Source organism: Lichtheimia ornata (genome assembly GCF_029851405.1).
Source record: "Lichtheimia ornata isolate CBS 291.66 chromosome Unknown scaffold00067, whole genome shotgun sequence".
Taxonomy (NCBI): Eukaryota; Fungi; Mucoromycota; class Mucoromycetes; order Mucorales; family Lichtheimiaceae; genus Lichtheimia; species Lichtheimia ornata.
The window spans coordinates 1-15871 of NW_026695387.1; the positions used below are offsets into that span (position 1 = coordinate 1).

General features: G+C 43.5%; 7 protein-coding genes across 7 annotated transcripts; 3 read left to right on the forward strand and 4 right to left on the reverse strand.

Moving 5' to 3' along the window:
* Positions 1-85: 85 nt before the first annotated feature.
* O0I10_010240 (uncharacterized protein) lies at positions 86-612 on the forward strand (the record flags this gene model as incomplete). The annotated part of the gene is made up of 4 exons (XM_058490222.1): positions 86-178; positions 248-330; positions 417-498; positions 565-612. The coding sequence occupies 4 exons, from the start codon at positions 86-88 to the stop codon at positions 610-612; spliced, it is 306 nt and encodes a 101-aa protein (XP_058338943.1).
* A 3724-nt stretch (positions 613-4336) lies between these two features.
* On the reverse strand, positions 4337-5696 carry O0I10_010241 (uncharacterized protein; the record flags this gene model as incomplete). Its single annotated transcript, XM_058490223.1, has 4 exons — positions 4337-5162; positions 5224-5260; positions 5332-5367; positions 5432-5696. 4 exons carry the CDS (start codon positions 5694-5696, stop codon positions 4337-4339), a joined length of 1164 nt encoding a protein of 387 aa, XP_058338944.1.
* A 1287-nt stretch (positions 5697-6983) lies between these two features.
* O0I10_010242 (uncharacterized protein) lies at positions 6984-7640 on the forward strand (the record flags this gene model as incomplete). Its single annotated transcript, XM_058490224.1, has 1 exon — positions 6984-7640. One exon carries the CDS (start codon positions 6984-6986, stop codon positions 7638-7640), a length of 657 nt encoding a protein of 218 aa, XP_058338945.1.
* A 755-nt stretch (positions 7641-8395) lies between these two features.
* Positions 8396-9610, forward strand: O0I10_010243 (uncharacterized protein; the record flags this gene model as incomplete). The annotated part of the gene is made up of 8 exons (XM_058490225.1): positions 8396-8496; positions 8554-8712; positions 8775-8861; positions 8928-9084; positions 9146-9231; positions 9283-9346; positions 9406-9436; positions 9492-9610. 8 exons carry the CDS (start codon positions 8396-8398, stop codon positions 9608-9610), a joined length of 804 nt encoding a protein of 267 aa, XP_058338946.1.
* Positions 9611-9640: 30 nt separating this feature from the next.
* O0I10_010244 (uncharacterized protein) lies at positions 9641-12332 on the reverse strand (the record flags this gene model as incomplete). Its single annotated transcript, XM_058490226.1, has 14 exons — positions 9641-10087; positions 10147-10459; positions 10524-10600; positions 10662-10892; positions 10951-11048; positions 11105-11204; positions 11266-11328; positions 11387-11444; positions 11503-11619; positions 11683-11761; positions 11841-11976; positions 12066-12156; positions 12213-12225; positions 12299-12332. The coding sequence occupies 14 exons, from the start codon at positions 12330-12332 to the stop codon at positions 9641-9643; spliced, it is 1857 nt and encodes a 618-aa protein (XP_058338947.1).
* Positions 12333-13022: 690 nt separating this feature from the next.
* O0I10_010245 (uncharacterized protein) lies at positions 13023-13783 on the reverse strand (the record flags this gene model as incomplete). The annotated part of the gene is made up of 3 exons (XM_058490227.1): positions 13023-13412; positions 13472-13659; positions 13720-13783. The coding sequence occupies 3 exons, from the start codon at positions 13781-13783 to the stop codon at positions 13023-13025; spliced, it is 642 nt and encodes a 213-aa protein (XP_058338948.1).
* Positions 13784-14009: 226 nt separating this feature from the next.
* Positions 14010-15219, reverse strand: O0I10_010246 (uncharacterized protein; the record flags this gene model as incomplete). Its single annotated transcript, XM_058490228.1, has 2 exons — positions 14010-14692; positions 14757-15219. The coding sequence occupies 2 exons, from the start codon at positions 15217-15219 to the stop codon at positions 14010-14012; spliced, it is 1146 nt and encodes a 381-aa protein (XP_058338949.1).
* Between the last annotated feature and the right edge of the window lie 652 nt (positions 15220-15871).

Consider the following 15871-nt stretch of genomic DNA (forward strand, 5'->3'; position numbering starts at 1 on the left):
CTTCACAACGATGCAAGGTAAGACCAACTCCATTTACACTCTCCACACCACTAACTTCTGGCATTGCCAACAATGCAAACCGTCAATGGGCGAACAGGTGGCCAATGGCGACGCATTCAGTTACAACAAGCACGTGCGCGATCTACCCTTGACACAAGCTTCCATTCCAATACAACATGTAAGTTCAATCGCTGCAATTCCTTTTATTGTTCAAGTCGAACATTGTAGTACTAAAGTTCGCGTGTAGGTTGGTGTTGTCTCGTCTATACGACCCAATGAGGCGTCGTGTGTCTTCCTTACCGAGTTGTCCACAATGAGAGTTCTCAAGACGTCTTGACATTGCCTCTTTTGGGTATGCTGACAACAAAAGCGTGTGGGTTGGTTTTACTTGTTATCTCACATTGCGTTTATGGTAGGTTGAACATGTTGGATGATGGTACCTCTGGCAGCAACAGGATACGGATATCAAAGCAAGAATGCTGTATGGTTGGCTCAATGGTAAGCGTGGTATTGAATCTACAAAGCGAAACCTGTTAATTAACGAGACTTACAGTGAAACAGCAGCAAGACAATATGGATGACGTGGAGATACGGTTTTATTTGAGGCATTGATGCTTTGAGAAATACCACAAGGTAAGAGTGTTCATTATTATGGGATTGGTTGGATTCAAGTGGACTTACCAAACACCATACAGTGGCAGAGCCTCTTTCGGCGATACTATTATTATCACGGCTGCACGTCAAGGACATCATTGTACTGTACTTTCCTGTGGAGCTCTACATGCTGTTCCCGGGGACAGTGCGACTCACGTTGCGGCCTCAGGGATTTAAAAATGCATCCTCTGTTCGCACGGCTCCATCGTTTTACGGCTATTGATCTCCTTGCCTTTAGAGAGAAGATGGTATCTCTATTGATGCACTTCATCGCGTCGATCCACAGGAGAGTACCGGTACTATGATGTTCCTTTGGCTGTGCGCTTTTATAATTACTTTACATCCTGATGGCCTATTTGGTTCCCGAGTCTACCGGTGATGATTGCGTGATTCAGGTCTGTATGACACTCATGCTTTTTGGAGACCTTTGCTGAAACGCTTACCATTATTTAGAGGGACCATTGCAGAGAGCTGCTTGTCTTTTGGTGCTTTTGAGCTTACAAGATCACAGCTATGATTGCTAAGTATTTATTCGATGGGTTTGGAAAATCGTTTACATACCATGTATCTTTTATACGTAGGTGAATCATGTCAGCAATCGGGAAAAGTTCGTTTATCTCTTGGTGTCATCAAATCTTTATTTCATTTCTGGTGGTTGGTTACCAAGCAACGGGCGATTTCTCTGAAGAGTGTCCGCCAATGCAAGTCTCTTGTGAGTGGATTGTATCAGCAACAAGTAACAGCATCCATATCGTTGGTTCCATATCAAGCTTTATCCCATCATCTGGTTTTCTCGTTATCGGCAATTCGGTGGGCATCCTGAAATGAAGGTCTCTTATCGATTGGTCACATCAGCAACAAGGAACAACTTGTATATCTTTGGTATCAGCAAGCTTTCTATCTCTTGGTGGTTCTGGTTATTGGCGATTCCTTTGGTGCGCGGCTGCTATTAAACGCCTCTTGTGGATGGATCATGTCAACAACAAGCAGAGGTGGTTGGTGGTTGGTGGTTGCCATGGCGATATCGTTGTTTCCTTTTGCTCCTTGCTATTCCCGCTCTACGCTTGGTGTCAACAGGTACATTCAGAGTCCAATGTTGCAGCGTAACTTGTTCCATTGACGCGTCAGCTTGTATAGAGGGCAAGTTTGGTTTCAAGACGTTGGCTGGTTTGGCGTTTTGTTTCGGCTCAACTATACTACACCATGGTTTTCGGTTTCCAGTAACCAACAACAACGGGTCTTTGTGTATATGGAAAAGGCAAGTGAAATGAAACAAACAATGAAAAAGGTGTTTATTGTGTGTGTGCTAATAATGAATTGACTAGGTTTCTTTGGTCAGGCAATGCAACTTGGGGCATCATCATCATCTCTTTGGGTTCAAGTCCCAGCCTGTATCAAGTGGCCGCTGCGTCCGCTCTGCACTAGCCAAGTTTGCTGGAAAAGCTTCTTGGAACGCGTCCAGGGGTCTATAGGCCTGCGTTGAGTTGATGGGTCGATGACGATGGGTTTTTGGAAGAGCATGGTCACCGTGTAGGTAAAAAGGGGATTTGCAACAACTCGTGAATGCGTTGAACCAACACGCTCTTCTCGTGATAGGCTCGTTCTTTCCCTTTGAGGATTTCTTTTCATGAGGTGGGAAATGATTGGAAGGATTGGGGATCATTCTTTCTTTGCAAGGATGAATGAGGACAACTATGAGCCTGGACTTTACGTAAATGAGTCCTTCCTTGCCATGGATCGAACTGGCCTTGCGTGATTCGTGCAGTGCTTTCTCAAGAACAAGGGATTGCCCGATGTTGCTCGTATGGTGGGTGATTTGGTTTGTGAATTCCTTCTGATTTGCTTTCTTCCTTGGAGTGGATCGCCTAACGGTATACCAAATCGTCATCATTCCCGGTATCAGATCGTCTAACTTGGCTGCTTTTTATTTATAGGGACGACCATTACGATGACTACGACGACCACGACAATTACAACAATGACGATGATTACGATTATTATGATGACTACGACGATTTCAACAATGACGATGATTACAACAATGACACAAACAAGCAAGGTTTGCGTTCTCTTTCCAAAACGGCGTTGCTTGATCCGTTTTCCATATCTCTTGATATCTAAGAGGAAGCCTGCAAGATCCCATTGTCTTTTTGGATGATTGGTGACGACAACTTTGAGGACGACGATGACTGATGGACGTCGAAGCCGGCGATGGTGGTGGCAAAATAGGAGATCACTAGAGGAAAATAATAAAGGATCGGTTACTACCGCACTTGGATTGCTAGCATACATATCCCCTTGTTGCTTGCTTGTGGATCAATATAGCTTAGATGGAACAATAAAGAAGATAGTGTTTACGTTATTCGTTCTTATAAGAGGTATATGCCTTTTCTGATACAATAGAGAGTGGGAGGACCTTTTATCATTAGCTTCTAATAAATTGACTTGATGCGCACAATCACTGATACCCATAATTCTAAATCCATCAAACAACTCATTTTTGCGATTTGCCATATCGTCGACAATCCTCCAAGGAACTCATACTACCTACCATCTAGCTCGTTTTTATTAAATTAAGAACAAGCAAATCCTACGTTCGGTAAAACAGTGCATGGTTTCCTTCATGTCCCCACTCAACCTTATGCGGAGATGTCAAAAGCAATGATAGTCTCGGCATGATCAACCATGGCCTCTTTATGGAGCGATTTTTGTAATCATCACGTTGCTGTTAAGACCTATTCTCAAGTCATCGGTAGCTGAACAAAGATCGACATCAACATACAAGTCCTTCGATATCGCTTGTTGAATAAAAAAGTAGGCTATAGAAGTGACCATGTTGAAGGGTTTAACACTAGAAACAATCGCAACCCCCTTTGGGGATCACTCAAGAAGCCAACCTCTCTTGCGTCATTTCTCGTAATTGAGCGTCCAAAAGAAAGAGGCCAAAGATAGGGCTATCAGCCAACTCCAACAGGCATTACTGTGTAACCAATACACCTCGTCTTGCATAAACCAAAGGCCATTTCTAGCACACATAACGAAGCCATGGCTTTTGAGGAATTCAATGGGGTTGTATGTAATAGGATACAGGTGAAAAACAATCGATGCGAGTACAACCCCGATCTAGGGAGCAAAAAAAGGACCGCACTGCACGTCAAGTTATCATCTCAACTACGACAATGCATTTAGCCTTATCGTCAGGTGTTATCAAAACCAGGATGCCTACCTCAATGTTTGTGTTTATATCGCCAGCTCCGCTGAAAGAGCATCTGTATGCAAGGTACTCCTCACCCCATTACATCATTGTACAATGTATGGAAAAATGAGATGGAACCTCGCTATCAGAAAGGGACTCGTGCTTGTAACGACATGGAAAGAAAAGTCATGCATGCAAATGCAGGGAAACAGCAGCAGCCATTGTGGAAAGATGTAATGGTTCTACAAGGAGGATCGTATTGCATAAAAAAGTCACTGCATTGTCGATCCAAAGATGTCCAGGGGAATGCAATGCATTAGAGAATCACCTAGCGGTAGACATTGTGGTAATCACCCACTATGAGGAAAATCACATACTATAGGCAAAAAAGAAAAGTACTATGCTTTTCTTTTCGGTTTATTCAATACTAGATAAGATCATACACTAAGAGGATAAATTGACGAGTAAAGAGTGGGGTTGTAGACTTTACGACTTGTTACGGAAAAAGCCATGTACGGACCGACGTTTGGGCTTGAGAGAGGAAGGGTCACTGATTCCACCATCAACGGGCATAGGTGGAACAGCGGGTGGTGTCACTTGGTAGCCATTATTTTGAATGGCAAATTGATCGCCATTATGTGGAAAGCTAAAGTCGTCGTTGTTGTTGGTGGCAGTGGTTGCAGAAGAGGGTGCTGCTTGGTATTTTGGTTTGGGTGGGGATTGTGGTTGTTGTTTGGCAAGATGTGGTGCTGTGTTGGATCGTGAGACGGTAGGAGTGTCAAGGTCTTTGGTATGACGCTTGTCGGTTTGCTCAGTGCTTTGCTTCTTCAAAGATGTCGGAACAGAGTTCCCGTTGGTAGTGGTTTTGGATGTTGGTGGTACAGCAGCCTCGTTGTTGACGCCACTTTCAGTACCATCAACGATAGGTTCCTTGTCAACCTTGTCAACCTTGTCTTTGTCATCTTGTTTGGCATCATCAGCTGCCTGCTGAGAATCTTTATCACTATCATCGTCATCAATGTCATCGTTATTTTGAGAGCCATTGGGTGACTTTTCTCCTCCACTTGACTTGTCGGTGGCAGGTGGTGTAACAGGCTCGTGTTGATGAGGAGCATGTCGTTCATCAGCAGCATAATAAAACTCTTCTTGGTTTTGTTCTTCAACCCATTGACGCTGCTTGCGGCGTGCTTCTTCAAAAATGGAAAACCAATTGATTGGGACTTGTACACGTAGTTGACGGCTCCACAAGTGTACTGGTGGATTACCAGCATCATCGAATGCATCATATGCATCAAAATCTCCCGGGATATACCTAAACCAGTCATATTGGTATGCTAATCCCCAACACACTTGTGCTACAATCAAAACCTTACCTAGCTTCTGACCAACGCATGGGCGTTGCTTCGGAGCCTATAAGCCAAGATGTGGCGTTATTGAGAATCCTGTACCTGATAATGCTGTTTTGAGGGGGGATTACTTACGCAGCACCGAGAAGCAACACATGTCATCGTCCCAGCCTAAAATTTGCGGATCATCGTGTCAAAAGTTTTTTTGCTTTTTTCTTTGAGCACCTTAACTTACCTTCAAACAAAGCAACGCACACGTTCCTGATCTTTATAATGTAAAGCGAACCTTGTTTAAGATCATCGTGTTCAATGATAGGTAATGGGTCATCCACCATGATGGGTTTGGCTTGTCCAGATGATCCAAAGCCGAGAATCTTCTTGTTGGGGAGTTCTGGAGGTGGAGATGCAAGAGAGAATTGGGCTGTTGAATAAGCTGAACCCGACCAGCGTGCCATTTGAAGGGCGCTTTCATCTGTGTTGTTCTTTTTGCTCTTGCCCATGGTGGAAAAAAAAGTGAAAGAGAAGGAAGGGGTAAGGTGTTTGGGCTCCTTGGGATACGGTGCCCTATATATAAGCACTTGGATTGTGGTTGATGGTGCTAATGATGTGCTCTCAAGTCCTGGTTATTACACGGCGTGGCTGTAACACAATGCACACCTTGCAGCATCCAACCCCTCTTTGCTCTTTTTTGACCAATCCACTCAATTACGCACGGTGCTTGATCTCTCTGGAAATAGCACATTCGACTTGCATATCATTGACCGCTATTTTTATTACCCCATCTACCAAAATGTAATAACAAGCATATCATGGTCTCATTGTGATGACTAAACGTATACCATACATTCACGTACATTCCTCACTCCAAGGAAAAGGAGACACTAAAGAATATGCGACTTGGCGCTGTTGGATTGTTTGTTAGTTGAGTAGTGCTCCTTTTGCAACAACGGGCAACCTAGACTAAAAGGCTGAACCACTGCCGATGCACATATCGAGATGCTGACTATTATGATGATGTCGCATCATTTATCAGCCGCACACTCTCCTAGCTGCTGAAATTGATGGTAGATGATGTTCTCTCACAAACCTCCTTTGGAATTTAGGTAGCTCGTGTGATCAACAAATTAGAGTGGCAATCACTCCTTATTCCCGGGCTACATCATCCTCCCCAAAAAAGGAACATGCTTATATATGTGTGCTCAGCGTGTTTTTTATTCACCCATTCAATTGAGGAGCTTGATAAAACCGGCGATCATCGCTACAAGGCATGTGCAGCAGCATCAAATGCAAGGATGGCTTGTTTTCAGGGCAAAAAGCTGCTGTTGTTGGCATTCTGCATATTCTCAAGATCGATCAAGGTTTCATTTGTGACGCTAAAAAACGATTGATGTTGCTGGTGCAACTGGTAGGATCGTAACAAGGAGAAAGGGATGGTCACCCGTCAAGGGGACAAGAACACCATGAATGAGTTGCAGCCTTGGCAAAATATGCATAAACAGCGGCAGCTGCCTTTTTGTACCGCTTTCTTTATATGACTAGTTTTCCGTTCGAGATAGGCTTACAGCTTGCCACTTGCTCTTAATATGCACCTGGGCAAACAAAGTGTGAGTGACGGGACACAGCTTTCCATGGTACAAATAAGCATTTCTTTTTCGGCAATAATGGCCAAGTGAATCCTCCGATGGGTGGTTGATCGTCTTTTTTGTTGTTCAGCTTGACAAACAGTGGGCATGTCCTCATTCGGTAGACATCGACTCGTTCTTTTTCGCCTTGTGTGTGTTTTTTGAATGAACGTTGCGGATACATTGTTTGATTCATTCATTCATGGATTGCCCTCTTCTTTTGATGGCGAAGAAAATGGTACCAATATGAATAATAATGATGGATGTCCAAGCATAGATGATGTGCATGGCGTGTTTTCAATGATGCAGCAGCAATGTACATCTGACGACGCTGTTGGATTGGCGGGTACAGAAACAGCATCCTTGTCATCACAATCGTCATCATCATCGTTGTGCGATCTGCAGGAGCACAAGCACAACATCGGCAACACGACATCCATTGTTATCGGTTCACCGGGGGAAATCTCCGTCAAACCACCCGCTGTCGTTTCTTCGCTCGAGAACATTTACCACTTGCTGTTTCATGACATTCATCAATTGCTTGCCGAGTCAGCTTTTGATTCACATTCATCGAATCAGTCGATCCATCAATCATCCTCACAACATCAACACGCACGTCATTATCAATCCAAACGTAAACGTGAGATTTCGGTAGCTCCGTCACCAGCACCTTTTGATATGGAAGCAATATTACGTGCACAACAAGAGTTTATCCAACGGCGTCAACTTGAGGAGACGTGTAATGATAAAGTACGGGTGCCTTGTACGCTGCCAAAACGTTCCCGAAAGAGAGCGCCCACAAGTGCCCAACAGCATTTGTGACATGACACCTGCTGCATCGATAATAATAGTAATACCTCAGTCCTTTTGTTTGTGAACTACTACCTTTAGTCTATGATGTGCATACGTGTTTTTCTCCCTTGTCCCCCACATCAACAATAATATCCCGATTTTTATATACTACAATGAATTGCTGGATCGTGGACATAGTATCAAGACTTTGGTATGAGCAATTGCAGTCTTACAGGGTTGCTATGGAAATTCATCGGGTGTCAAACGTCATTATCAAAAACACCTCTAGCATGGCAACCATCACCCTTATAATTTAGTTGGTTGTGGTTACTAAACAACGTGCTCTAGTGGCAACTGTGTTTGCGCTGAAGTGGATCAGCACACGTTTTCATACCTGATACAACATCCCTTGCGCTCATGCTTTTTTGGTGATCTACAGCATTGGTTGTCTTTTCATCTATAAGCAAGCTCGCTCCCCTCGATCCCCTTTCAAGATATGTCAAAAGTGCCCACAACGCATTGTTATAGGTCTTTTAAGTAATCAGCTTGCTCTCCAGGTGAGTATGTAAAGAAGGATGCTCTTTTTTATTGATGATAACAATGAAATCATCCTATAATAGTGACAGCTGCAATGTCCAATCCCATAGGCCGATGCCTTCTAGAGTCCATGATCCAGTGGAAGCGGAGATCACCTCAAGGGAAAGCATGAAGTACTGATTTTGTGCCAGCTCTATCCTTTCCATTTCCTTCCTCTACATTCATATACAATTCTATATCCCACCACTATGCCTATACAACGTAAAAAACGCAACCTGAGGAAAAAGACCTTCGATTCAGACGATGACGAGAACAACAGCATCCGCGAGCAATCGCCCAGCGAGATTAGGTAGACTCCATTTGACGATCTGTAAAATGACATACGTTTTATTTACTTTGTTACCAGTGATACTATCGAAGAGTTACAAGAGCTGCGACGATTAAGACGTAAGCATGGCGGCATTGATGTTGAAAAGCTGTCCAAAGGAGGCGACAAAAAGAAGAAAAAGAAGCCTGATCAGCACGATCCTTGGGGTTTGCAAAAGACGCTGGATTCTGTTCGACGGTAAGGGTCTTTAGGTGCATTGATTGATTAGCTTCATTAACGCTCTATCTTGTTGTTATTAGGGGTGAGGAAGAAGAGGGCACTGAAAAGAAACTTAAGCTTGACTCGTTCACAACACAGACCAATGCCTTGGACGTCGACAAGCACATGTAAGTGACATTTCATATTGCTCTTTCTCATGTTCCTGGAAGCTAACCCCTTGGTGTTTTCTGTAGGATGGCTTACATTGAGGAAGAGATGAGGAAACGTCGTGGTGAAAACAAGGTGACCGATGCTCCAGGTGGATCTTCCAAGGGGGCTGTTGAGAAAAGGAAACGAGATGGGCCTGTGGATATCTATGAAGAATTGTACCAAATTCCGGATCGATTAAAGGTAAAGAGTCATTCATTATGGAATCAGAGATACGGTTGGGTATTCATTGTATATGGCTTAGGTTGGACAAAAGCCTGTTGAAGAAGGTAGCATGCAACTTTCGACACAAATGTTGACAGCTATTCCTGAAGTGGATTTGGGCATTGAGTAGGTTAATAACATGCACGAGGGTGACCATGTACTGACAATGCTTATTAGCGTGCGACTAAAAAATATCGAGGATACTGAACGTGCAAAGCGGAAATACATGGATGAAGAAGCGGTAGGTGACAATGTATACATGTGCTATCGAACAAACTCTTTACACGTTTATTTCTTTAGACAAAGGGGGAAGAGCCAGTAGAGGAAGATGGTAAGTAAAGCAGCTTTGTACCAAGAATGATTTGTTGCTAACAACCCGAATTTAGAAGTACCTGCCAACTATGAAAAGCAAATCGTCAAACCACAAAACAAGCGGACTGATCGACGACAGATGGCATCTGATGAAATCGTAGCAGAACGTTTCAAGAAGCGTATGCGTAAATAGGAAACCCAAATAAAACTTTTTTGTATTTAATCATTGAAACATTTGCTTGACATATAAGCTATAATCGAATGAATCTGGTTCATCGCTCGTGGTCGCAGGTGGCATGTCCCGTGATAGATACTCTACTGCTGTTTCAGGTACCATGCATCGCCGTAAATCCAACTCAGTGACATATGGCTTATCTCCTGCAATGGTTTGGAATGCATCTTGTAATTGTTCGGGCGTTGACTTGTCTTCGGTAATGGCGACCATAAATTGGATGAATTGCTCAAAGCTCGCCTCTTGATTATGCTGAAAGGTCTCTGCAAATAATCGATCCAGCTCATAATCATCGTAAAAAAGACCCAAGCTAGCCAATGCGGCAGGAAACTCGTCGATGGAAAGTGTGTTGCTTTGGTCGTTTGCAAAGTGTCGAAATACGTGTTCGAATTCTTCCAGCTGTGCAGGTGTGAGATTGGTCATGTTGCGAGAAACGCTCTAATCGATTTATCGTGTCAATCCCATTGTTGAATGCCACATGCTTCCCACCAACTTGCCTGATTTTCGATGAATGCCATCTTTTTCCTGATTGCTCGCTTCACAAGTCCAAGTTCAAACGTTAAATCTTCCACAGAGTATACAGTGTAATCATTCTCCTCCGTGTTGGCTTCGATGCATGCGCGATCCAATACTTCAATATGTTCAAGATCCTTTTGTAGTGGTGAAAGCTTGTGTGAAATGTTGCCAACATGTGTCATTTGATGCTCAAGATCACCGTCAAGGGCCGCCAAATCCGCCGAAATAGCATCCAATTGCCGTTGGAAACTGTTAGCAGCTTGTGCATACGCCTTTCTAAGATTCTCTTTGATCCTAATTTAGTGACGGCCGATTAGATCACTGTGTCCTCGAATGCTGCATAACCTCATGAGCTTACTCTCGCATTTTGCTGTTAATGTTGCGATAATAGACTGCTTCGTCATTCAAAAGATCCTGCCACATGTTGTCTAAATCCTATCCACTAGCATATCAGTATCATGAACTCGATGCCAAGGGCTGTTTTTTCCCCATTTACCTTGAGTGTCAAGCCTTCTGGCGGAAAATACGGCTTTAGGTTGTATGTCTTCAGCTTCGTTTGGATGTTGCCTAGCAGCGTGTCGAGATCACGTCGTTCAGAAACCCATTCACGTTTTTGTGTGCTCTTGTATGTGGCAAATTCTAGTCCTTTTTGCTTGGTCTCTTGATATGAATCGGTCAGCACCGTCTCCTTCCAATGTTTTTGCGCACTTTGTACTGCTTCTATAAGCTATATGAGAGAGCAAAGTATGAGTCTCGATAAAGATACGTATGCACTATTGACATACCTTGAATGCTCGTTCTTCATAATAGTTCTTTGATTGCCAAATAGAATTCAATACGTCGGCAAACTTTGATACTCGTCGTCCAGCAGTTTCATCCTTGTCTATAAGCAATGCCATTTTAGTACGAGCGTCTATCCAAATATGACTAATACAATACCTTGTGATGAGAAGGCATGGAAGTATTGAGCGACATAGGTCATGATGGAACGTTCATCGGGCTTCGTAACATTGCAAACATCCTCAACATCCAGCAATTTCTAAGTACGTAAAAGTGGTTAGGATATACGAGACCGAGTGCCAAGATCAATATGGATTTACCGGGATACCCAAGTACTCCTCTGCTATGTCAAAGGCCAATTGCGTGTTCTCCTCTGGTTTTGACTACAATCGCTGATTAGCCCCCTCCTATCACCAATTACATTGGATCCTTCCTACTTACAAAATCCAACTCATAAAAGTTCAAAAGATCTGGTCGGTGGCGATGAATCAAAGCACAGCTACAAATATAAACATGATCAATAATGGAAGGCCATAAAGTGTCAATAAACCACTTACAATGCTAAACCATCCTTCCAGCTGCCAGTGAAATCCTTGACTTGCACTTCCTTGTATGGGGATGTCTTACGCTGGCACCAAAGCAAGAGACCTTCCTTTGCATTCTTCCCATCCTGACTGGAAAATGATGCGGGATTAGCAAGAAAATAGGAGGTTTAAACAATGAAATGTACGACTCACTTGATATCCGCAATAGTAAATCGCAAAATGATCATCCACAACATGCCCAGGACCAGCTTGAGATTCTTATCCACAATGTCTATGCGCCCGTATGTGTGTGTGTAACCATAAGTTGATCCATTCAATACCATCCTTCTTGTCATGTTTTTCCTTTTTACCTTCAGCGCCGATATTAGTGAGAGGCACGCCACGCTCCATGATAAAGTTGAGAGCCTTGTTTACATTTTCAACGCATTGGATTCTCATTCGGGGATTCATGCTGTATCGACCCAGCTGGGTGCCGCTGATGATTTCCTGCAACCAAGGAGAATAACAAATGCCGAATATGGTGATGGTCGGTATCAGTTCCGATGTCCGTGTACCCTCCACCTTCAACAACCTACCAGTAACTGAATAAGCCTGACACCATTGGAAAGGTCGTTCTTCAGGTCCACAATGTGAGGGACTCGTCCTAAATCGAGCTTGGTATTGACCCTAAAGTCGTCATTAGCAATCGTCGCGTCTTTAAAAGTACGTTCAAGCAAACTTGCCATTTCGTAAAGGCTGGAATGACAAAAGGTTCAAGGCACAACGCGTTGAGTAAGCAAGGCTATATGGTGGTTGCTGGTGCTCTTACTTTTAGCTTGGATAGTGAGCCAAGTGGTATCCATAGTGATTTGATATTGTGTATGTTGACAAAGAAAATGTGAAAAGGGAAAGAGAAAGAATGGATCATCATTCCATTAACCTCACCCCCCCACCAAATAAAGAGCCGAATGCGCGTGACGCTATCCACCATGTGTGCATGTGTCTTTGTGTGTGAGTTGACATGCCATATAACTAGCTTAAATCCCCTTATAGCCACTATAAAGATGCCTATAACTCACAATTTCATTATGCGATGTTTGATTCATTCATAAGCCCATTATCTTGCTTGACAACCAAGTTGCCTAATAACACATTTGAACCTGCAACCGCTCCTTGTTGAAATATAACATGCCATGAGAATACGCTTGTATCATGATGATTGAAAGGGCGTCCTCTGATCACGGGGTTGGGGTTATGGACGACCTTAAGGTGTACGGCTTGCCATCACCCCGAACAACTTTGTGGATGCAACCGCGTCAATGATAAAGCACACATCTTGTGTAGATCGCACCATGCAACAATGGTATAAGGTGCATTTGGCTCACACTCTAGGTCATTAAAGTTTCATTCAAACGCATACCCGATTACTGGTTTAGATGATGCATTATGCACTTTTTATCGGCGAATACATAAACCGAAATTTACATTATAGCTGTATAGGCATTCTTTACAGGTCGAATACACAATAAGGGAAACGGTAAAGAGCTACAACACTATTCGGGCGATCCAAAGGGCTCGTATTGGCAAGGGTGAGAGCATGCGTGGTTGCCTGCCGTATGAGCAAAGCAATGGTGGTGGATATAGCCTGAGCAAGAGCAGCATCTTTTTCCTCTTGTCACCATTTCAGTGCAAATGATACAATGATGAACATGGTTTTCGCCGAACGTTTTACAAAGGTAACTTTCAAGTTCCACGATAGATCTTGGGGCCAATGCATATGAGCCATCACTGCAAACGCGTAACCAGCCGTCTTCTTCCAATCGATTCAATAGCTCTTCTGTTTTACCAATAGTGAGCCCGCTCTTCAATGATGGTCCCAATTGTAGAGCTGCTGCCTGACTTATGGCCCAAGTCTCGTTTGGCGCTTTCACAATGATTTCTATCTACATGTAATCATTAGCATTTCCTCCACGTATATCATGCCCGGGATAGCGATGTGTACCATATGCCTGTAATACTCCAATTCTCGAGGCGTGTATGGCGTCATTGTTTGTACATATGGATCCTCGGTAGTATTCATCATCACCAGCATACTGACACCTGTCCACTCGTCCCTTGTTTCTTTCAATAACATGTCGATGTTAGAGAGCTCATTGTTGATGACTGCAATAGCTTCGGCAAATGCTGGTGCTAGCATACAATAAAGGCTGTCAATGTTTGAATTGATTGGGTGTGGTGTTTTCTTTTTACCAGATTGATGGCTTCTTCTTGTCACAGCTACGACTTGGTTAAAGAGTTGGATTGCCTTATCCATTGTAAGGACGCGATGTGACAGCATAGCACGCACAAACAACCGATGGGTGTCAGTGTAGAGTGGATTCTCTTCTGGTTGTCCTTCTTGTTGTTGCGTTTCTTCTACTTCATTCGTCATTGAATGGGCTGGGAGAAAAAGATAAAGGAAAACGAAAGAGATGCAATTTTTTTTATTCATATGTATGGACCTGCCATTTACAAAGAGAGATGAATGATTGCTGCATGTTTCAAAATGAAGGAGGAGAAAGAAATAGCATTGCATTATCTATGGAATGAACATTGCTGTATCCCCATTCATGCATCTTTTGTTGATATTGCCGATCCATGTTGTTGGTGCCTGCACTCCAACCGGGTAAGAAGGGTGGGGTTATAGTAATCAAAGGTTCGGGGGTGACTGAGGGAGACAACGTTTGGTCACGGCAAATGGAAGGCGGCACAAGCAAGAGTTTAGATGCAAGGTCAGGTGCCAATGCTGTAGCATTGAAAAGCACGTGTTGAAAGTGGTCATAGCTGCCTTGCAGGATGTGAACGCGCTCTCGACTTGCTTGTTGATTCTCTGTAAAGTCACTGCAAAGCACCCAACGCGCATCCATTTGCACTCGTCGCATCGAGAAAAGCACCATGCTTGGGTCGTGTACCTCAATCTCAAGACCTTGTTGCTGTTGATTACCACTTATCAGCCGTATTTGCTGGATGGAATCAAATGAAATATGGACCCGGAATAAATCTCCACCTTGTACTTGTACTTGCCATACCATTTCACGCGTTATGGGGTCAATATGGCACTTGAGATCCCAACCATCACCTTGTGCAAATCGGGACCACACGCCAATACGTAGCATATGTGCCATAAATGACAAGGATTGTTGTGGTGGTGATGGTGATGTATCTAAACAGGAGGAAAATTGTCCTAAATTCAATGATGAGATCCCTATCATCCCTTCATCTTGCTTGCTCCTGGTTCAATAACTTACCTGCAGGGACAGGCTCATCTTGGGCCATTTCAGGAACCAGGTTGCTTGATGATGGAGACGTCAACAATGATTGATGTTGGGGATAGGTAGCAGTAGCAGGTTTCTTATTACATCTCTGCTTGGTCATGGATCGTCGATGTTCATATTGCTCAGGGGTGACGAGTGAACGAAATGTGGGTTGGCAGCGCGTTACTGTATCTTTATCGTAATGCTGGATGTGATCAAGTCGATTGTTATCGCCTGATTTCATTGAACGTCGTTCCTTGGCACGGCGGTTCTGGAACCATATTTGGACAGTGCGATCGGTAACCCCAAGTTGACGTGCAAGATGACTACGTATAGCATTATCTGGAAGTGGATTGTTGTCATAGGATTGCTGTAAGATGGCCAACTGATAAAAGTTAAGATGGGTACGCTTGCGTCGTGTACGTATAGAAGTGTCTTTGGATGATGATTTTGCCATGTTTATCAAGATAAAGAGAAAGAAAGATGGGTGCTGGCCAAGACGTTGTGTTGTTGCCGAGATTAAATTCCTTCAAGGTGTTACACAAGGCAAATTGATAGCATGCAACATGACGATGCATTGGATTGCACCCTTTGTTGATCTCTTAAGTCTCCTGAAAAGAAAGATATCCACATTCTTGGTCTTTCCAAGTCATCGACTTGCATCGTCTTTCAAGAAACAAATAGCATGCATCGACATGGTGGAAAAGAAAAAGACATTGCTGCAGCGTTTGTTGCACATTTTCAGCCATGTGTGTGTCTGTCAAGGTGTCACCTTGCCCTTAATGTGCTACACACGCGGGTCGAGTTGGATATATGGCACCCGATCCCATACCGATGAGATCCGGAGCTCTTTTTACTGTGATTCCGAACGACAATTTCAGCGGCACAAATCAACATTACACCACCCCCCCGCATAACGCGTGATGAGCAAAGTGGAACAATGAGGTGACGATCGTGGCACAATGTGTGTTATACAATACATCCTCCTTCCTCTCTTATGCACAAAAACAAATATTCGGCTTTAGAGTAAGTGCTGCTTTGTTTGTTTGCTGATCTTGTCATCATCGTACAACATGAACAAGTATCTCTCAGTTCCCATCATCATTTAA